The sequence below is a fragment of the Ascaphus truei genome, chromosome 8 (assembly GCF_040206685.1).
Source record: "Ascaphus truei isolate aAscTru1 chromosome 8, aAscTru1.hap1, whole genome shotgun sequence".
NCBI classification, from domain to species: Eukaryota; Metazoa; Chordata; class Amphibia; order Anura; family Ascaphidae; genus Ascaphus; species Ascaphus truei.
Genome location: NC_134490.1, coordinates 10,050,490 through 10,073,344, shown reverse-complemented (window position 1 = coordinate 10,073,344; position 22,855 = coordinate 10,050,490). Strand labels below are relative to the sequence as shown.

The 22,855-nt window shown below is 43.6% G+C and overlaps 1 protein-coding gene across 4 annotated transcripts; it reads left to right on the top strand.

Annotated features, from left to right (window-relative positions):
• The first annotated feature begins 1,777 nt into the window (after positions 1-1,777).
• GPRIN2 (G protein regulated inducer of neurite outgrowth 2) lies at positions 1,778-22,392 on the top strand. 4 transcript variants are annotated; one of them, XM_075610492.1, is made up of 2 exons: positions 1,778-2,210; positions 17,571-22,392. In XM_075610492.1, the coding sequence occupies exon 2, from the start codon at positions 17,591-17,593 to the stop codon at positions 19,400-19,402; it is 1,812 nt and encodes a 603-aa protein (XP_075466607.1). In that variant the 5' UTR covers positions 1,778-2,210; positions 17,571-17,590; the 3' UTR covers positions 19,403-22,392. The 4 variants fall into 4 exon arrangements, with proteins under 4 accessions (XP_075466607.1, XP_075466610.1, XP_075466611.1 ...); XM_075610495.1 differs by lacking the exon at positions 1,778-2,210 and adding an exon at positions 2,240-2,506; XM_075610496.1 differs by lacking the exon at positions 1,778-2,210 and adding an exon at positions 5,016-5,055.
• The last annotated feature ends 463 nt before the right edge of the window (positions 22,393-22,855 follow it).

Here is a 22,855-nt window from a genome sequence, read left to right as displayed (position 1 = left end):
TGGGAGACAGTGACTGGGTGGGTGGGAGACAGTGACTGGGTGGGTGGGAGACAGTGACTGGGTGGGTGATAATGACTGGGTGACAGTGACTGGGTGGGTGATAGTGACTGGGTGAGTGACAGTGGGTGACAGTGACTAGGTGAGGTGATTTTACCTTCACCGGGTTGGTGCAGCTTGCTGCCGGACGCTTTCCTCTCCTGGCCCCGATATCCCCACGGCAGCTGCCCGGGATGGGAGGTGGGTTTGGGGGCGCGGGAGGTGGGCTCGGGGGGGGCCATGGGAGATGGGCTCGGGTGGAGCGAGGGAAGCTGGCCGCGGGGGGAAGCAGGCCGCATGAGGAGCTGGTACTTCCCCCTCCGTCCCACTTTGGGAGCGGGGGTGGGGGGGTGGATGCGGGTCGCAGGAGGAGCTGGTCCTTCCCCCTCCATCCCACGTTGGGAGCGTGTGGGGGGGGGATAGCGTGGGGGGAGCATGGCGGGAGCGGGCCCTGCTTGCCCTCTGCATGCGCGCCGGGACTGCAAGGAATCGCTGCCATTTTTTAAAAAACTTTTTTTTTAATTAACTGGCGCCCGGCCACGCAGGGGGCCCTGACGGCCGGGCCCCCCTCACCCACGGGGCCCGGGACCCCAATGCCCTTTCTCCCCCGCTGTTGGCGGCCATGCCAACAGTCACCATCTGTTCTCTCTCCATCCCTATCTAACCAACATCAGGCCACTAATACAGGTCTGGGTTTGTATTATCATTATACAGTCTGCTAGTAACTTTGGTTTAGTAAGAGTAAGATCTGAAGAGCTCTTCCAAATGGTTCACTTGGAGTCAGTAGACAGGTATGACTTTCCATGCATCCAAAACATGGCACACTACCCATCTCTCACCATTTTCACTCTTGTCTCATTCTCTCATGCTTTATCCCTCCTGCTTCTCACCCTCACTTAGAATTGCATTACTCTCCATTAACTCAGGCATCATTTCTCCTGTACCCCATCCCTTAAAACTTGTCCTCTCCGTCCCCTTTTGCTTATCTCTCCTAATCCCTATTTCAGGCTTGGTAGGTAGGTATGTATGTATGTATGTATGTATGTATGTATGTATGTATATCTTTATATAGCGTTAAAAGTGTACTCAGAGCTTCACAAATAATACAGTACAGGGAATTTAAAATACAATAAGAAAAGCAAAATCAGACAATAGGAAAGGAAATCCCTGCCCCGAAGAGCTTACAATCTAAATGGTATGATGGCAGTGACTGTGGGACAATAGCTATGAGTGCAGGCTATTGAGATGCTTGATTTGTGAGGGTAGGTTTTAAGGTTAATCAGTGTTAAATCAGATAGGTTAACACCATTAGCAGGAGAAGAGGTGACTGGGAGGTGAGGGTGGGAGCAGGTATATGGCTGGGGCCAGGATTAGGAGAGATCTCCAGCAGCAGGAAGGAGTAGACAGAGAGGAAGTGAATAGAGGATTTGTGGGGTGCTTTTTATTGAGGGTTAAAAAAGTTGTTGGGAAAAGAGTGTATAAATAATGGTGCAGTATATGGGCACAGGCATAGGTGGAGGGGAGGAGAGATGAAGAAATGTGGAAAGGAGGGGAGTGGGGAAGTTAGAGAGAACACAAACGTTTACAAAGGAGTGAGGAAACGGTAAACAGAAAAAGCAACAGGGAGGGCATAGTGAGATGCAGGAGGAGAGACTTCCCAGGTACTGGAGGATAGGAAGAGTACACATTACTCTTTGTTAGTTGCAGGTAAATTATCAGTGGAAATGTGTGATTTTCGCAAGATCAGGTAAAAAAAAAAAAATTAGCGAACTACTACTGGACACATCTCTCCCCTATACCTTGTTCCCCTTTCCCCTATACCTTGTTCCCCTTTCCCCCTGCATTTGCCTGCCCTCCTCCCCGTAATCAGCTAAGGCTGCAGCTTACCTCCCTCCTCCCTCTTCTGCACCATCTTGTTCCCTGCAGCCCAGCGAGGAGAGGGTGGGAGAGAGGAGGGACAGTGGAGGGACAGTGGACACCTGTGAAGGAACATCAAGCCGGCTACTCACTCCCTGTCTCCTCCTCATCCATCAACAACTAGTCATCCCTACCCCCCTCCCCCCCCCCCCAAGCATCCTCCAAAACCATCACTGCAGCTGGCATTGAGTTCATCTTTATTGTACAAGGAAATCTCCCTCTTTCAGCTGCTCCCTTCCCATCTCTGAAACTCCAAGGTAAGAACAACTATGGTGATCGCAAGCAAAAGAAGGCATTGGCAGGGCTGATATGGGGGTTCATTTAGTCTCAGATGGATTATCCCAAAAGTATTTAACCTCTTTGATGCTGGAGTACCAATGACATACATCTTCCAGCAACAAAGTTGTAAAGGTAGAAAACGAAACATTCAAGTACAATATATTTCCCCTGATTTGAAGGAGAGGCTCTTACTGCTGATTTCTATCTTCCTGCAAAGTTAGGCTATACAACCAAACATGTTCCAGCCAACATGGCAAGGGTGAAGGCAGAAAATGTAAGTACCAATGAATGGGAACAGGATGAACTTATTTTGCGTGTTGAAGACTAAATCAGGTTACTGGTGTAGGGGAAAAGATGCTGGTTTTGTTACTGACTCATCCAGTCTCTGGGCTGTGGGGGAAAAAAACCAGTAGCAGATTTATTTTAAAAAAAACAAAGAAATAGTCCTATGGCTTTTAATTGGGTTTTTTTTCCTTCCTAAATCTGAGGAAGTTTTTCTTTTGCATTGCTTTTCCTATGTTTTGCAGCCAGAAGACTTTGTCAGACATAATGATGATCTGGTTATCAATCTCGAAGAAACTGTTTTTCTCAGGTGGAATCTAATTATTCACAAAAATATATGTCAAAAATATTTTTTTTTCTGCACGTTATGACTCTGAGATGCCCATAAGAATCTTTATACCTCGCATCTTTAATATGACCGGCTTTCCTGTTATTATATTGGACATACAGTATATACACAATGTCTATAAAACAATAGCATATTCTTCCGCGGACACTGTACTCCATTCTGTACATAACAAAACACTTAGACACAATGTCCCGGATAATTAAAAATATAATCATGGAGTTGTGTTTTTGCACTGGCTTTACCCTAATGTTGCTGCCAGGAGACCTTGGTAATTAACCCCTTGTGTTAATGAATGTGCACACGGATACTTTATTAAAAAGCCTCTGTATAGTTTTTTAGTATTTTGTACACTATATTGCTACTCAGATAATCAATGGACTCCTCCCACCCCACCCCCCAACCAATCATCTCGCCTGGTGAGTCTGGGACCATCAGTGATTGACAGGCACAGCCATTAAATCCAATGGCCCAGGGATGGCCAACTCCAGTCCTCAAGGGCCACCAACAGATCAGGATAGCCCTGCTTCAGCACAGGTGGTTCAGTGGAAGACCTGCCCTGTTGGTACGACTGGAGTTGGCCACCCCTGCACTAACCTCTGCTTAAGTCGTCTTCTCTAAGATGGGCTTCTGGGTTCTTTGTACCATACTTTACAACATGGCGAATTACAAATGTAGTTATTTTAGAGAGAAGGGTAGTATTTGTTGGGCTTGACATGGTAATTGTTGTCATAACTGTTTTATTGGTCAGAACATTAACAAAGACAGGAAAGGTGTTACATGGGTGAGTGATTTTACATTACGGCATACCCAACACACTGTACAGTCACATTGTTGCTTGGCAGCCAGTCTTTAATGTTGATGTGGAACTGCCTAAAGAAAATATGTTTTCCAGAATAGTGCATGGTTCTCTGTGTCCAGAGATGTAAGGGTATTGGACCCCACCTGTGAGTGTGCAGAGATGTAAGGGTATTGGACCCCATATGTGAGTGTCCAGAGATGTAAGGGTATTGGACCCCACCTGTGAGTGTGCAGAGATGTAAGGGTATTGGACCCCACCTGTGAGTGTGCAGAGATGTAAGGGTATTGGACCCCATCTGTGAGTGTCCAGAGATGTAAGGGTATTGGACCCCACCTGTGAGTGTGCAGAGATGTAAGGGTATTGGACCCCATCTGTGAGTGTCCAGAGATGTAAGGGTATTGGACCCCACCTGTGAGTGTGCAGAGATGTAAGGGTATTGGACCCCATATGTGAGTGTCCAGAGATGTAAGGGTATTGGACCCCACCTGTGAGTGTGCAGAGATGTAAGGGTATTGGACCCCATCTGTGAGTGTCCAGAGATGTAAGGGTATTGGACCCCACCTGTGAGTGTGCAGAGATGTAAGGGTATTGGACCCCACCTGTGAGTGTCCAGAGATGTAAGGGTATTGGACCCCACCTGTGAGTGTCCAGAGATGTAAGGGTATTGGACCCCACCTGTGAGTGTGCAGAGAATGAATCCAAAACAATCAGGTGACAGGTTTTCATTTAATTGCTTATTCCATGCAGGCCATTTGGGCAGTAACCATGGTTACTTATCATTACAGACAACCATTCTCCTCGGATGTTCTAGACCAGCGATGGCCAACTTCAGTCCTCAAGGGCCGCCATCATTCTGACTGAGCTACAGTACCTGTGCTGAAGCAGGGATAGCCTCAAAAGCTGGCCTGTTTGGTGGTCCTTGGGGACTGGAGTTGACCCCTCCTGCTCTTGACACGGGCACATGAAGTGTTTGAAAGTAAAATAAGTGTATTCCAAAAATAATACTAATACTTCATTGCTTCCCAGTGCACACTGCAAACTGTTCTAGCAGATAAGGGGTTAAACCTTTTTTAGTGACAAAAAAAAAGATTTTGAGCCAGAACAGAAGTGAGGAGTCAGAATATTAGCGTAATAAAGGTAAAAATTAGTTATTTTTGTAATCGCATGAGTAATCGGTAACAATACAGATATCCTGCTGGCTTTAGGGACGCTCTGCGTCCCCTGAGCACCACTTTCCCTCGCCTCATTATGACCTTCTTACGACTCGCCAGCTTTGGCTAAGCTGCGAATCACCCGATCCTTTTGTACATAATTCCCCCACCTCCGCTGTCTTACTGTCCTGCCTCAGATCTTGCACACGGCTAACTCTTCTCTCCATGGGCTGTACCTTCCAGTAAGAGAGCTGCATGGGGTGGATGTATGGAGATCTGTAGTCTACCCAGAAATTGTTGTCAATTTTCACATCAGGGGTTGGTTATTCTAATTTTATTTATTTGTATGGCAGCAACATATATCACACTGTAGTACAAGATGGGAGGGAGTACATATAAGATAAGATAAACGGAGACAAAATAAAGTAGGTCCCTGCTTTAATAATGATGACCTTTATTGTATATGATGGACATATTTATTTTATGTATGGGATAAGACCAATTTAAATAGGTTTTTAATAGCTTTTTACAAAGTTTTTTTTTTTATGGATGATTAAAATAAGTGTATATGGATATATGTTCTGAATTATTTCACTATCGCTTGTTCTTGTAGTCACAAATTAGGGGATCCAGGGATATAGTTTAATGAATTATTCAGATCTGTATTGACCGTAGGGGCAGATCATGTAGGGGGCTTACATTCCTATACCACGAAGGGTACACCTTTTATGCACAATTTGTTTTATATATACACATTTTTATTTAGCACACTGTATTGGTTATTTAACCACTTATTCACTGGATCTATATTGACCTTAAGGGTAGATCCTTTAGTTTATTGCACAGTCCTACATCACTTTCAATTATTTAGTTTATTGATTTTTATTGTGTGTAAGAATACATTGCATAGGTTTTTATTATATATTACTGTATATATATACTTTTTATCATGGGACTATGGCTCCCCTCTCCACCTACATGTTGTGCCAAGTATATGCTGTACATATTGGGTGTGTGTGTGTGTGTGTGTGTGTGTGTGTGTGTGTGTGTGTGTGTGTGTGTGTGTGTGTGTGTGTGTGTGTGTGTGTGTGTGTGTGTGTGTGCATATCTTGGTTGGATCTTGTATGTAGTGTGGTTTAAGTATGTTTGTTTTAGGTAGAGTTATCTCTGTGGATTTTTTCCTTTTATTACTTCTTTGTTGCTGTGTTTTTGTTTAGCCTTTAACCTGATTGGGCACTATCAGTTTTGTATATATTTGCGGTTGGTACCTACGTATTATGCATCAGACAGGGACATTACATTCGTCCCTGTCACAACCTATCAGCTAGCGCTAGACATATGAGTCACTATACGCCCCTTGTAAGTGCTAGCGGGGGTTAACCTGTCACTCTGACTCCTCCTCCCCCTGATGAAGTGTGCCGTGTCACGCGAAACTCGCGTCGGGGATTGATGATGTCACGACGGTGACGTCCTAAAGCAAGGTGTCGCCATCTTGGTGCGGCAGAACCCTGAATGGCTTGTGTTGCGGCTACTATTGGGCACACAAACTACACTTTGACACACAACAAAAAAGGAATATACCGCTCACTAGTAAATGTTTGAAAATAATGTTAGTAAATATGATTGTCATCTAAAGTGTCTAGAGTGGCACTGGGTGCTACCTATGTGCTGAATTGAAATGTATTTTCGAAAATAGAGATAAGGTTGTATTAACAACCAATCACTAACAAGAAGCACATTTGGTGGTGCACACCTGGGCTTATTTAAAATGTAACACTTTGACACACTACACATATGATTGACGATTATATTGTATCATTGGACAGATAGATTTTACCAGATAGGAGTCCGGGAAAAACGAGACAGCACACAGCCAGAGAAATCCAGAAGAACTGTATTCAGATAAACATGGCACCACATCCAACGTTTCAGTCATCATAGAGTGACCTTCCTCACACTTACCTTCTCGCTGCTGCACCAATTATTGTTCCGATATGATGTTGTTATAATTACTTATTACCTCTACCACCAATTTATCCGCCTATAATTAGGAATATGAGTTATATATTTATAGTTATATATCATGGCGTTCGCCTCTGAGGAGGATTTTTAGTACATTACACATATGTTCACCTGTTTATTATTAATGTTTATTAAAATTTTATTGTTCTTTCACTTTTTAGTCCTATGTGGACATATCTGAATTATATGTCAGCTGATGGTTCGCCTCTGGTCATTAGACCTATTGTAGAGATATTTTGCATCTCATGGATCAATTATCCACCTTTTTCTTTCCACAGTGAGTGCTAGATATAGGACCTTTTTTGGGGGTTTTCTTGAACAAACCTTGTTAAAATTATAACGATTTGTCCTATTTCTCCCTGTTACACTTTATTATTGATTTAATATTAGGTTTAGCGGTATGGCCATCACAAGTGGTTATTCCCTGCTTTAATGACCTAACAATCTAAAATGTCGAAGCGTAGAGACAAAAGAAAGTGTGTGTGTGTGTGTGTGTGTGTGTGTGTGTACAAGAAACATTCTAGGATGAAAATTAAATAAAGATGTCAGAAGTGTGTTGGATAGGCCTCCCTGAAAAAGTTTGTGTGTGTGTATGCAACATTTAAATGTGTGTAAGGTAGGGGAGAGCTCGATTTGTGTTGTGTAGAGAATTGCCGGGTTGGGGTGCAGCACGGGAGATTAAGCTAATCTCCACATGACTTAGTTCATGGTAATTATAGTAATAGGAGCTGCCATGTGCGTTCTAAAGCGACCATACCATAGAATATTCCCACGTCACATTATCACTCATACATAGTAATAATAATATCACTCATACATAGTAATAATAATATCACTCATACATAGTAATAATAATATCACTCATACATAGTATGATGCATAATATCACTCATACATAGTAATAATAATATCACTCATACATAGTAATAATAATATCACTCATACATAGTAATAATAATATCACTCATACATAGTATGATACATAATATCACTCATACATAGTAATAATAATATCACTCATACATAGTATGATACATAATATCACTCATACATAATATTAATGTGATTGTGTGGTCCTTGTATTTTCATTCTGCGAGGTGTATGAAGTAAACATCCTGTCCATAATAACACTAGAAAAATAATAATATACAAGGTTGCAATGCGTTGCTGACCCCATTGTAGCCATGGGGTTAATAATTGCATTTTTTTTTTTTTTACTCCAGTGTTAGGAGGGTGAGTACAGGAAGAATAAAAGGGGAGGGGATTCCATTCAGGTACCGTATATGTACAATTAGATATTGTCAGGGATTGCCTCCCGTTTTAGCATTATGTACAAGATGACATTTACGGTTTACAAACAAAAGTGTCTTTAAATTACCTTTATGAGAAGGATGCATTGTGCCTAGGGGTCATCTCTTGTGGTTGGGATAGAGCGCTGAGGTGTCTGTTTATGGCTTCTGCCGCTGGATTATGTGGGCAGAGACTCAGTATTGTCGTCATAACTCTGTGCCCAGGACATACTTGAAAACATCATTTAACTCTCAATGTATTACTTCCTGGTAAAACATCTTATAAATAAATACATTGTTCTCCATTTGGCAGACAAACCACAGTTTATTGTTGATGGTGGTAGTTGAGATTTTCCTGTCTCCAGAGGGCAGCCACTTTGCTTCTTGCACCATTGCAATATGTGTGACCAGTTTATTGTGGGCTCTAATTAAACCATGGAGTGGCCTGTTCAAGGAGCAATTCAAGCGGGTGAATTAAAAAAAATGTAACATTGTAACAGCAAGGGGTCTTCGGATCTGAATCCCATTAATTTAAACTCTGGGTAGCCCCTGCTTCTAGAGATACCTCCGTAGTGGGTGCTGGTTTCTCCTGAAAGTTCTCCTGTGTCACGTGAGCCAATAGGAAGCTTCTCCTGATGATGTCACGGCTTTCCAATGGCCCGCAGGACGTGGGAGATTTGAAAATTGGCCATTATGTGCTCCCTGCTAACCGAGCTGAATGGCAGCCAGCACCCCCTAGAGAGGTAAGTATTTCTGTAAGAAGGGGGTCCCCAGAGCTGAAATTTAATGGGGTTCAATCCGGAGCCCCCTGCTTCAACCCTATGTTAAAAAATAAAAAATCACCTGCTTGGATTGCCTCTTTAAAAAAAAAAAGGAACAGCCAGGGGTCCAGGCGGGGTCTGTCTGTCTGCCCTCCATAAATAATTGCACTTTAATTGCTTGCCACTAGATCCCTGCAGTACTTTCCCAAGCATACTTTTTCACTAAGCATTACCCATTTTCTGTTTGGTATTTTTGCATCGTGTTTTATCCATATCACAGAAATATAAAGTCTATCAAGGCATAAGTGGTTTAATAAAAAGATTGCTCTACATTTATCAAAGGAAAAAAACCATTGAGAGCAATAAGTACAGCCTAGGTATAGTACAGCGCTTTGGGCTGTGCATTACCCTAGTATAGTGACCCATAACATGGAAACTCTGGAGGCTGCGCTCCTTATTCACTGTAATTACCAGAAGCCCGGTGCCAGCGTTCCTTGTGGATTCAATAGATTGATATGCTCAGCCAACATTACAGGTGCCACTGCCAGTTTAAATGTAAAACGTGAGCATTTCTAGAGACTAAAATATATCGACGTCTGTTTGTGTCTATAATGTAAATATGTGACATTGACACATTTTAATGAGCTATGCTACTCACTTCTTCGGACCTTACAATGACCGTCTCAGAGTCACGAAGTCCCATTAAAAAGGTATCAAGAAAGAACAGCTGTATAATGTATAACAGATTGTATGTGCCTAAAATATTATTATCCATGCACTAGTAAAGCATTTTGGATTATTTTGATAGCAAAGTGTAACCACACTCTTCGGTCACTCTGTTAGCGAAAATTGTCTGAAGAATTAATCTATCTGGATTTAGATTTTTTTACTTAAAACTGCATTTAATCTTTTCTGATTCAGCCACAAATTCAACTTTAGCCCTTTTCCCCCCTGTGTTTTGTAATTTCATTAGATGTAGAACATTTGCTGGTATCAAATTGATAGATTCTCTTATTTTCAATTTAAGATTATACGGAAAAACAGTTATAATCCAGCGTTAACGTTAAGCCTTTTTTTTTTTTCTCTGTAATTTTAACGTTTGTATGATCTAAGTAGGCTGAAGCTTAAAGAGAATTATTACATAGTGAATGGAGGATTTCTACAAATTGGGATAGGGAGAAAAGTATTCGGGGAAGTTCTGTTATGTGGTAGAGGGCTGCGGTTCTCAATCTTACACTGTTCTGCTTCAGCTTAATAAAGCAGAAACTTTCTGTACAAACCTTCTTGTTTATAGGTGTATTTACTCTTATTCTGTGCCTGCAAAGAATGTCTGTACTAGGAGTGGCCAACTCCAGTCCTCAAGGGCCACAAACAGGTCAGGTTTTCAGGATATCCCTGCTTCAGCACAGGTGGCTCAATCCATGGATCAGTCTTTGACTGAGCCACTGATTGACCCACTAGTGCTGAAGCAGGGATATCCTGAAAACCTGACCTGTTGTTGACCACCTCTTGTCTATACTGACATCATATCTGCATCTACTTGGATTTAGATTCCATTTAATGCGGCAGCCAAGAACAGTGGAAAAACAAGGTTTCGGGTCCCATATGTCCCATTTCGGGTTTCATCATGAAAGGTCCATATGGGACCTGAAACTTTGTTTCTCTACTGTTCCTGGCTGTCACATTTAAATGGAGAACTTCATTATGGACTTGTGAGTAGAGCGCTACTTTCTATCTCTGTCTTAGAGGAGACCTGCACTTTGAAGAAATTGTTTCCCCTTCTAGGCCGATCCAGATATGAGAACAAACTCCTCACTTACATCGCCACAGCAACCAGATGTGCGCTGGCAGCCGTCTGGACACAAAATAAAGGGGCCTATGCAGAGAGCAGCGCTAGAATAAATTGAAGAGTTTTAGAAAAAGTAGCTTTAATTGAGAGTTTTTTTCTCCATATGCAGAAATGGGCGAAATCCGCTATTTTTAGCATTACTGCATGTGGAGAATTGTAAATGAGGAGATGCGCGCAGCTGAAAGGGAGAAAAAAAAATCGCGCATTTTTTTTTTCCCCTATAGCCGGCGAGCTCCTGCTTCTTGCCAACTTTAGTTGGCGGAGAAAATTGACGAAAATCGCGCCAAAAACAGCCGCTAGATGGCGAGCGCGCCTTTCTGAATTTGGATATTTTTCAGACTGGCGAGATGTAGGTTCTCGCCAGCCGCGCGACGAGATTTATAAATAGAAAAAAAAAATGGCGCTTTTTTCATACCTCGCCATTTTCGCCTGTTTTTAGCGCGATTTTCGCCGGAAAATGGCGAGATTGTTACAAGCGCTGCTCTCTGCATGAGGCCCAAAATCCCATCCATGTCTGCCGTAAGCCCAAAACGATGGTTTCTTTGCCAGATGGAGAAGCTAACACGCTTCTTGACTGACTCATGTTGTACTTTCCAGTGGGTGTGGCAGCCCTGGCTCACCTTTAGAGGTATTCCTGGGCTAGACTCCGCCTCGGTGCTGCTCTGAGCTTCAACCCACGAGGGCCCCTCTTTACATCCTCTCCTCTCATAGCCCCAAGGCCAACACACAGATGAAAACAAAAAATATATGATGTCATACTGTATATACCTACCCACCAGAGGTAGCAAAAGAGTTTTGCAAATGAATGTATATATCCATCTCTATCCCTATCATTTCTCTCTCTCTCTCTCTCTCTATCTATCAATCGTCTCTCTAATCTCTCTCTCTATCAACTTTCTCCTTCTCTCTCTTTCTCTATCCTTTCTATCTATATCTCTCTATCTCTATCATCTCTCTCTTTATATAATTTCTCTCTCTATATAATTTCTCTCTCTATATCATTTCTCTCTCTATATCAGGCCTGCTCAACTCCAGTCCTCGAGGGCCGCAAACAGGCCAGGTTTTCAGGATTTCCCTACTTCCGCACAGCTGGTTCAATTAGTGGCTAAGGCCCCGCTCCCTCAGTCAGCGCGCCCGCACTGCAGACAGGCGGGGCGCTAACAGACACAGACCGCGATATGCGGTCTGTAGGGAGCCGAGAGCCGGAGGGGGGCGGGAGTGGGAGGGAGGGGGGCGGGATCTGATCGTGGTGCCGTCCACCCCCCCACACACATACATACACACACACACACATACATACACACATACACACATATACATATACACATAAATACATACATACATATACACACACACACACACTTTAACCTGCAACTCCTTCCCTGCTCCCCGCCCAAGGCGCCTCCCATCTAGCTCCTTCCCTCCCCTCCTCCCCATTGGCTGACTCGCGTACCATGTGACGCGTCGCCGCACGGGAACACAATTCTCTGGTATCCCCTGCTGGCTGACGCGTCACAGTCAGTTGGCAGTGAGGAGGGACTGGGACCGGATCGTGAGGTTAAACCGCAATGGTGAGTTGCGCTCACGCCGCCGCCCGCGCCACTGGGCGCAGCGGGTCCCAGCCCTAAGTCATACCGAGCCACTAATTGAGCCAGCTGTGCTGAAGTAGGAATATCCTGAAAACCTGGCCTGGCCTGAAGTAGGAATATCCTGAAATCCTGAAAACCTGCGGCCCTCGAGGACTGGAGTTGTCCAGGCCTCCTCTATCATTTCTCTCTCTATCATTATCATCTCTGTCCTCTCTCTGTCCTCTCTCTGTCCTCTCTCTGTCCTCTCTCTGTCCTCTCTCTGTCCTCTCTCTGTCCTCTCTCTGTCCTCTCTCTGTTCTCTCTCTGGTCTCTCTCTGGTCTCTGTCCACTTCTTTGAAGTTTCACATTGTAAGATAATAGACTTCAGCTATGGAAACAAAATCCCTGCTTTACCCGATTTTATATATATATTTGTTAACTAAAAATGCATTGGCTTTTAGTAGGAAACTATTATGCTTTCATATGATTCCAGTAACATTATCCTGTTATTAACCCACTAATATCCATAGGATCATGTACAGTAGCACATTGCTTGTGTTTTAAAAAAATATGCAGGTTTAGAGAAATATATATTTATGCACAGCGATAAACCCATTTCTGGAAACCTTTTAAACATTTATCTCTGGGGAAGTCTGGTTACTTTGACAGTATATGCATTTTATATTGATTACATTACATTATTCCATAATCCTATGGAACAGGTTGTATGAATCCATTCATCATGCTATTAACTGTTTTAACCATTCTCTTCTATGAGGGGAAAGTGTATAGTATTGATTTAAAGTATCTCCTTTTTCCAAAACTAACATTCTTAAGTTATAATGTTGCAACTTCAGTCCTCAAGGGCCACCAACAGATCAGGCTTTCAGAATACCCCTTCAGCACAGGTGTGCAGTCTTCAGCTGACATAGACAGAGGATGAGACACGCACTCAATATCAATGGTAATAGAGGTGGGGTACTTAGCTGCCGGTGCGCTGGTCCTGGGGAGCTCCTGTAGTCCCAAATGTTCCAGTACAAAGAAGAAGCAGGCACACAGTCTTACTCAAAAGGAGGTTTAATATGCCATAAAGTCCAACGTTTCTGCAGTCAAATACTGCCTTTCTCAAGGTGAAGGCTACCAAACACATGAAAACAGTCAAAATATATACCACCTCCCTGATACTCACCCCTCCCCCATTCTGCCACATAACCAGGATGTTGACGCCCACCTGATGACGTCAGAGCTACCATATGGCGCCCCCTAGTGACGTCAAACATCTAGGTCTAAATCCCTGGCAATACAGCATAGAGCTGTCTTGGAGGACTGCAGCCACAGCCACACCTCTCCCCAGACTGAACACTCTCCTGGTTATGTGGCAGAATGGGGAGGGGTGAGTATCAGGGGGGTGGTATATATTTTGACTGTTTTCATGTGTTTGGTAGCCTTCACCTTGAGAAAGGCAGTATTTGACTGCCGAAACGTTGGACTTTATGGCATATTAAACCTCCTTTTGAGTAAGACCGTGTGCCTGCTTCTTCTGCAGTCTTCAGCTGAGCCACTGATTGAGTCACCTGTGCAGAAGAAGGGATATCATGAAAACCTGACCTGTTGGTGGCACTGGAGTCGTCCACCCCTGCTTTGGCGTGGTCAGGATTAATTTACTGGACCACGTAATTAGACGTACATGGCTGAGTACAGAATACTTAATACATACTTTTGCTAGTCAATAATAGTGAAAGCATTGTGCAGAAGTGGAAGGACCCCCCCCCTTGTTATTAAACATCTCTGATATCTGTGTAGAAAATAAAAGGTGGCATGACTCGTGCATGATGTATGTTGCAGTTACGTTCACTTAACCCAGCTAGTCTGCTCATTTTCCCCCTTCCATTGACATCTATTTATAAAGGGCAATAGGGCACATTCGGCACTACAGCACGGAAAGCCCCATTAACTTGCATAAGGTCCTAAGATCCTATTCAATGTGCTCTGACGCCGTTTCCCAGGGCTGGAAAAGAGATCAGCTCTATTCCAATGAAGCGGACAACCATCTTCCCCAGAATGGGGACGCCGCTTCACAGTATAGAGAACAAGGGCCTAAGAGAGCCATTTGGCTCAATGTATTACTGCACTATTGAGACTATATCCTATATACTACAAGATATATGTCCGTGTCTCTTAGCTGTGGGACTGTGAGAGGAACAGAAGGAGCTGCAGGATTTCCCGTTATCCCCGAGCAGGAAGTGAGCTGGGCAGTTGCTAAGGGGATGGGCAGCTTCCTCCATCCTGATTGGCACTGCTGAGTAGTGCTGGAGGAGAGGATTGTGGCTGTCTGTACTGTGTGTAGCCGAGTGTCAGGATCGGGCTCAGGCCCCGCCTCCGTGAGGCATCCCGCGACGTCACGGGTGACGCACGTCAGCTACAACCTAAGCGCAGGCGCCGCACCACTTGGAAAGAAAATACACCAGGGACCGGTCCCAGGCTCCGTCCCCGTGATGCGTCCCGTGACGATACGGACGATGCACGTCGCATGCTACCTACACGGAGGCGCCGCGTGGACACAGGCAAACAAGGGGTTAAACCGCTCTTCAGCTGCTCCACACCTGTAGTTTATTCTGCCCAGGCCTATCAGCGGACAGCATACGTCTAACTACTCATTACCCTGTAGCTGTGGGCTGTCCTGCATTTGTTACCTTGCACCTGTGTGCTGCCTTTCCATTGGCTGCCTGTCCTTTAAATGCTCAGCCAGCCCTCCTCAAACTGGCTGAGCATAAACGTAGGTTTTTGTATTGTGTGCTTGCCTCAAGCAACCTACTGCCTTGCCTTGTCTTATTTTGCTTCCCGTTTTGACCACAGCTCGTACCTGGACCTCTGCCTTCTCTGACCCTTGACCTCGGCTCACTTCTGGACTTCCACCCTCTCTCCTCCTTGACCACGGATATGGATTATGACTATTCTACTCTCTCCAATCCCTGACCACGGCGAGTATATACTACCATCCAGACCTTTCCAACCCTAGCCAGCCACACGACCGTTACTCTGCACTCCGGACACGGTTCTAGGTCAGTGGCTACTAACGTCCCCACCTCAGCCTCGCAGTCCCATCCTGTTTGTGGTGAGCACTCGTCGGCGCATGCGCAGTTGTGATCGGAGCAGCGGCCATCTTGAAAGAGCTCCAAAGGCATTGGGAACTACAGGCCCCATAATGCCTGGCGGAGGATCCTCTGGGGGGAGGGAAATACCACATGGGGCAGTTCCAGCCAATGGGGCTCTAGAAGCAGAAGGGACAGGATATCCCCGCGGCCAGAGAGCCCGTGAATCAGTCGGATGGAGGGCAGCAAGATAGTGTCCAGGGAGCAGTGCCCCAGGACTAGGCCTAGGCTTGCCCGGTCCCAGCTAGGCCCTGAGTCATCTAGCGGAGTGTTGCAAGGAAGGCCCCAGATAGGGACTTTTCCCCTTAGCATCATAGTAGTGCTGTTGCACCGGTGACCGGACAGATACGGGGTGCTCTGAGGCCTAGGACCAGGCCACAGGACCCTGAGATATTCAGGTGAGACACTCCAGCTGGAGCTCACCTCGTGAGGAGGATCAGGATCCAAAGGAGTGAGGGGATTGGTGTCGGAGGCCTCGCAGCATGGGACCTGACTGTTCCTTACCCGACAGCTGTACCTGGGTACAGGAGTGCCCAGGAAGGTATACACGTGCACCAACGGTTCAAAAGGGTAGCGCTACCTCACTTGGGTGGGGACTTGCTGGCTTAGGTCTCCTGTGAGTAAACAGGTATAGCAGCACGTGTAGTTCCCTTAGTCATAGGGGAAGGGGCTACATGTGTATTTCTGCGACTACTTTTGTAGGAGGGGTGCTTCAGCAACTGAGCACTATGATTTAGGGCAACGAGAGAAACAAGATAGACGACCACTGGTCTATGGTTTGATTCGCTTCTCTTTGCATCCGTCTAACAGGATCATCATACACGCCTTGTTACTTCCCTCTCACAATTTGGAGGCACCTCTAGCTGTGGCAAAGAATATATTTACTATACCATCAAAAGCTGCTGTACTTTATGCCATGCACGACACTATGGACAGACCAGTCCAAACACACAGCCATTTCCAAGAAAATGTAATGCCAGCTATTCAGATTAAAGTGCGTCTGGCACGCCGCTCTTTCTTTAACTTTTCAGCAAATTAAATGGGTCAGAACTTTGATTCATAAGACGGGATGGGAGGGCAAATACATTTGCTGCTTTCATAAAGAGAATTAATGAGAGCAACATACTTAGGATCAGCCTTGCAGCCAACGGAAGCTTAGCCAAAAATAGTATGCATTAATTCCATATCTCTCCTTGTAATCCCTTGTACCAGTGTCAAACAGATCTGAGCAAACGCATTGCAGCATCTTCTGAGTAAAGGAAGTGGCGTGTATTCTGTACGCCCTGCTCACACTAGGGGAGTGGCCGTGCTTTCACATTTGTAGTAATTAAAAAAATATATATGTACAGAGAAAATGTTGGTGTTTCACATTAACATTGTATATTTCCAGTGCCATACAATCAGGAATCAAACCTGGCTGCCCTATTATTTCATTGATGGGTGCAGCCTTTAGCTATACACCATCAACTCCATCGATTTTATTTATAATCATATTTTAAATATGTTATATAGCACTGATAATGTACACATCACTGTACATAGACGTTTGCAGGCACAATGAGCCCCTCCCCCAAAGAGCATACTATCTATTTTTTTTAGGTACAGAGAGATAAAGGCTCATATTCACTAAGTGGTTCTATGCCAGAAGAGACCTGGGCCATAAGGTCACAAAGAGAGGTAACAGGAGAATATTAACTGGATTCACACACTTCAAAAGTAGTGCTCCATCTGCACTTAGTTCTACCATTAGGTTCCGCAAGGGGTACTCAACTCTAGTCCCAGACACCGACCAACAGGTCAGGTTTTAAGGATATCCCAGCTTCAGCACAGGTGGCTCAATCAGAGACTCAGTTGAAGACTGAGCCTCTGAGCCACCCGTGCTGAAGCAGGGACTGATTGAGCCACCTGTGCTGAAGCTAGGATATTCTGAAAACAGATCTATTGAGGGTGGGGGAGGGTAGGGGCTTGAGGACCGGAGTTGAGGACCCCTGGGTTACGCCTTCAGCCCAGTAGTTAAAAGGTATTTTGATGATGTGCTTTTATGCAGAATTGAATGATTTATACCATGTTGTTCGGTCCCAATTTTAGTTCTAACCTCTGCTTTTTTTTCTTGCAGGTGCTGAATTTGTCTTTGCCATGGCAAGCAGCGATCATCGCCTTTCCACTCTTTCCTGCCAGGAAACTCGGAGTCTGTGTCATGGGACCCCTAACCTGGGCTGCCATTCTCTGTCCAAGAGCTCCTCTGCGTTGTTATTTAGTGGCCAAGGAAGTTCACAAAGGAAGCAGGAGATTCATAAAAGCCTTAACAGTGTGCTCTGCATCTCGACATGCGATGAAAACAGCATCCAGCATTCACACAGCTCTGAGGGGTCTTCAGCACAAGATGGGGTCCTTGATTCATGTTCTGTACAAATCCTTTGCAATCATCTGCCCACCGACCATGCAGAGGAGGAAGTTCAACCCAGAGACAACTTGCTGTCTGTTAATTCTTCCTCAGCCTCCAGAGAACAGCTGGACAGAAGGAGCTTTGCCATTAGCAATGTGTCAGAAAACATCTCCTTGTTAGGCCATTCAGAAATGCCGGTGTGTAAAGCTCAGAGTGTGGACCACATGGGCATGGCAGGGACGGGGTTTCAAAAGAGTTATTCAGATTTCTTCTGTAGCACCAAGACTCGAGTTTCCAGTTCTGTCATGACACACAGTCAAACTAGTGCCATATATTCTGCCCTGTGCTCTTCCACCAGTATATCTGATTCAGGCAGTGATGGGACGTACAATATTAAACATGACTCTGGAACTGATCATTCTCCAAATATTCAGAACAACTTCACTGAGTTGATGTCTGCAGATAGAGATCAAAATATTTCTCTGTCTCATTTGGACAGCAGTGCTGTTCAGCACAACATTACAGTATATGCAGTGCCTGGAACATATCACCATGGGATTTTAGGACCAAGTAACTCGGGGAACGGTTTCCCAAATAATGGAAACATGTACGGTCAACCCCATTACAATATTCCGGGTGTCGTGTCATGTGATAATATCTCAAGCACCAAGCACTCGCCGCCAGCAATTATTATCCACAACAGCTGTACACTACATTGTTGCAACGGCCAGGACCCTATGATGAAGATGGATGACACTATTGCTGCATATTGCCACCCTGTGCCTATACCATCTATTCAGTTCTCCCCTGGGCCAGTGTGCTCACTTAGTGAATCTGTGTCAGGGCAGGCAAGGTCCCAGTTTTGTTCCCTTTTGCCACCATCTGGTAAATTAGAGTTTCCCAAACTAGTGTCATCTGTTAGCGAAACTGGACTGGATGCGAAGAGGCTCATGAGATGTGTCAGGCTTCCTGTTCCCCACCCTATGGCTCTTGGACAATTGCAATTTAATAGTTCAATACAAGATAGCCACAATCTTTTAATCAAGATTTCTGAAACCTCATCAGATAACCTTCAAAGCATAGACTCCAGTGCAAAGAAGAAAGACACGTGGACTATGACTTCTATGAACTACTTATCCATGGGATACAAACTTCCACGTGAATGTAAAGATGCAGAAGTACAGACGGTTATTATCATGGAAAACAAATCTGTTGCTACCAGCCCTTGTCCCCAGACTGCAGGCCACTCTCACGTTTTTCCAGAGGTTAGCTTAGCACTGGACCTACCAGACTCCCTGTCCCCAATACATGAGGTCAGGTGGGATGATGAAGGCATGACATGGGAGGTGTATGGAGCTTCTGTGGATCCTGAGGTTCTGGGGACAGCCATACAGAAGCATCTGGAGATTCAAATAGAACAGCACCTGCAGCCTTCTGAACTGTCCAAAGAAACAACTACAGAGGAACAGTCCACAAAAGAAAAGAGAAGATCATTTAGAACTGTCATGCATTCTCTGAGACAATCTAACTGTTGTGTGTGTACCAGCTCGACAATTGAGTGAAACGGCTGAATATGGAAGCCAAGCATAACCACTGCCTGAAGAGACGTTTCAGAAATAGTTCAGAGCAGCATGGACACTATTTCCGGTTCCATATACAGTATTCCTTCTCGGTCACCTGGGATCAGTAACACAAGCATACAAGAAATTAGATAAGGACCCTTTGGCAGCGAAGGACCAAAAGCAGTAATACTAAATAATTCCCTTTCATATAATCCGAATAAATGTGATCATAAACCAAAATATTGATATATTCTTAACCTATTTAGCTTTTATTTCCAAAGTGAAAAAAATTTTGTATTTAGAACTTCTGGGTTTTGAACAACTCACTTGGTAAATTAAGGAATGTTACTAACAAAAAACGTAGGTATTACTGCAGAATATTGATTATTCAGTTCGCTATATATTACATTTATATAAATCCCCATAGTGAGAAATCCATATGACGAAGACCATAAATGTATTTTACTTATTCATACATACCTACACAGTCATGTTTGAATGCTGCAGGCGGGTATATATTCGCCATTAGGAAGGAAAGGGATTCTCCCCCGTTTTTGTTTTAACCACGTGTGTCAGTAATGAATACTCGTACTTTCATGGGGAATTCTAGTAGCAGTATTGCCAAAGAATTATTGGATGTTCTAGTGTTGGGGGATAGAGTTATTTTTTTTATCCCTGACAATCCAATCCGCAGATTCCGCTGGTGGATTTTAAAAACGCAATCCGTGAATTCAGCAATCCGCCTGCGGATTGCATTTTTAAAATCCACCAGCGGATTGCGGAATCTGCGGATTGGTAAAATCCACAATGGACTGGATCCAATGGCGGTTTTTGATCTGCGTGAATTGAAACTGGAACAATTCCGCTGACAGATTTTACACCGCGGAACAGATTTGAACGGAAAGCTCAGGAAATTCCGCAAAACAAATTTTGACAGTTTCACCTGTTTCTAGTTAGGGATTTTGTAAGTCACCGTAGACAAAAGGTTACAAAGGGCTTTAAAATGCATTGCATCGAAGTGTAGTCATAGGGATGCTCAGGTTTTGCATACACTATGCTCAGGTTTTGCATGTATGTTAATTATGTTAAAAATAAATTATTCTCTCCCCAAACAAAAAAGGTGCACAAATAATAGATTTAATAAGGCAGAAAAGAATAATACAAATAATACAGGGGGCCAGGCACCAGCGTCACTCTCTGACCAAATAGATCAATCTCAAAGTAGTTGAGAGTGACAATGTTGAGTGGTGCACGGAGACGCATGGTATCTCCCCCTAACCTTGAATAGACAAATTGCATGTGTAGGTAATGGGGTCTCGAGCACTCAAAGGAATCAATAGATCAACTCTTGTGTTTTGCCCAAGGATATCTTCTGTTTACTCCTTTTTCTATATAAAGACCTCTCTTGCTCACTGCCCCACACCTCTGGAATTCCTTTCCCCTCAATATCCGACTGGCACCCTCTCTCTCTCCACCTTTTAGGACCTTTCTTAAAACACAACTCTGTAACGAAGCACGTGGGTAGCTCCGCTGGCTGATACTATACATCTCATATGCACTGACCTTGGCCCCTTGCAGAACACCCTCCTACTGTCTCCACTTAGGTTGTTAGATCTTCGGGGCAGGGACTCCTATTCCTACTGTTTTATGTCTGAAGCGCCTATTCCCATTATGTTTTATAATATTATGTCACGTGTATCACTGCTGTAAAGCACTATGCACCTGGATGGTGCTATATAAATAAAGATATACATACAGATGCAGCGGCCGTTATCTGACCATTTCTCGGACCAGCTGTATTCCACGTGGCATTCATTATATCATCTTCCCGTGAAGTCTGCCAATCTCACCTTTGCTAACCGTAGCTGATTACCTGGATTCTGATTTGTGTGGTTGCAGTTCTGCGCGTATCCGCCAGATGGCAAAAGTGAATCTCTTTGCATAGATTAGACAGTGGGTAGTGTGTAGTCAATGTGCAGGTGTTTAAAAAACAGATAAAAACAGTGTCCATTACAGTGATCCATTGTTAATTGACCTTGGTCGCTGAAGACATTATCAAATTTAGGCATTTTACATTAAAATATCTAAACAGAATGTTGTGGAAATTATTCTACATTGCTATGCCTATGCAATTGCCGAATGGACATACACTGAACAGTACATCATGTCGGCCTTATAATAGACCCGGCTACAGATATGCATATTTAATATTTTCTGCAATTAATGCTGGAACAGATAAGAAGGCGACTTTAGCAGAGATATATGGCTATATTGCAATATATGCTATGCAAATATGCTATATTGACCAATATGATTTCTTCGAATTTTCACAGAACCATCGTGGATGGAGGAATTCAATAAAGAAACTTTAACTATAAATGATTGCTTTTTGCGCACAGTCCCTCCACTGGGAAGTACCAGAGGTTATTGGTCAGTGCTCCCAGCTTTTGCCGGTATGTTTGATCATGGCAACTTTAAAAGGAGAAAGGTCGGGTTAATCCATTTAATACACACAATGCACAATACACTCCTGACATTGGGTCATCTCCACCTCGTTGGCAAGGTTTATAATGAAGGTACTGTAAATATAATGTACTATACAGTAGTAACTTTAAATCACAATGACATGCATACACTACTACAGTATACAGTATCTGTATGCCTCTATAGCCCATCAATGCTTGTACACATGCGCACTAGAGCGCCAGTTGACGCATTCCCACTACCTGTATATGGTACTTAAAGCATTTTTTTTTCAGAAATGAAAGTTTGAAATCGACCGTCAAAAGATAAGGATGAAGTTCAAAGGAACTCTAAAATCGCTATTTTTTTTTAAACTTTTTGCCTTTTTTACTTTTATACAGTATTACCAGCTTCACGGTTTTAACAATATTTAACGCTTTTTTTGGACAACATGTAATGTACTTTATGTGATCGATACAATTCTGTCCTCACCCGTAATAAAATGTCACAAATGTGTTATGCTTTTATTCCACTTCATGGTTAATGGGGTGTATAATGCCTTCACAAATAATGGGACACTGAACTTGTCAAAAAAACATATATTTTTAATTATTTGATTTTTTGTTTTTCTATTCTACGTACTGTACAGTATTCTAAATATATTAACGTTCGGTATACAGATATACATAAAGATTACATACAGACAGGGTCTCAGGCAGTGATAACTTGAATTAACTTTGCAAACAGTTCTGTTTTTTTTTTAATCCTTCCCATTCATCCTTGCAGTAAGTATAAAGTACAAAGACAGACAGTTGCCAACAAGAATACATTTCACGCTTATTAGCTGAAAATTAAGTACTGCACAGTTTTAATTCCATGGAGTTTAGCTGAATCACCTCCCACTTCATTGTGTAGAAAGCCTTCACTGTCAATACTCTAGGACATTGAAGTCCTAAAAAAGTAATATTTTTTTTCCTCGAGGAGGAGAGA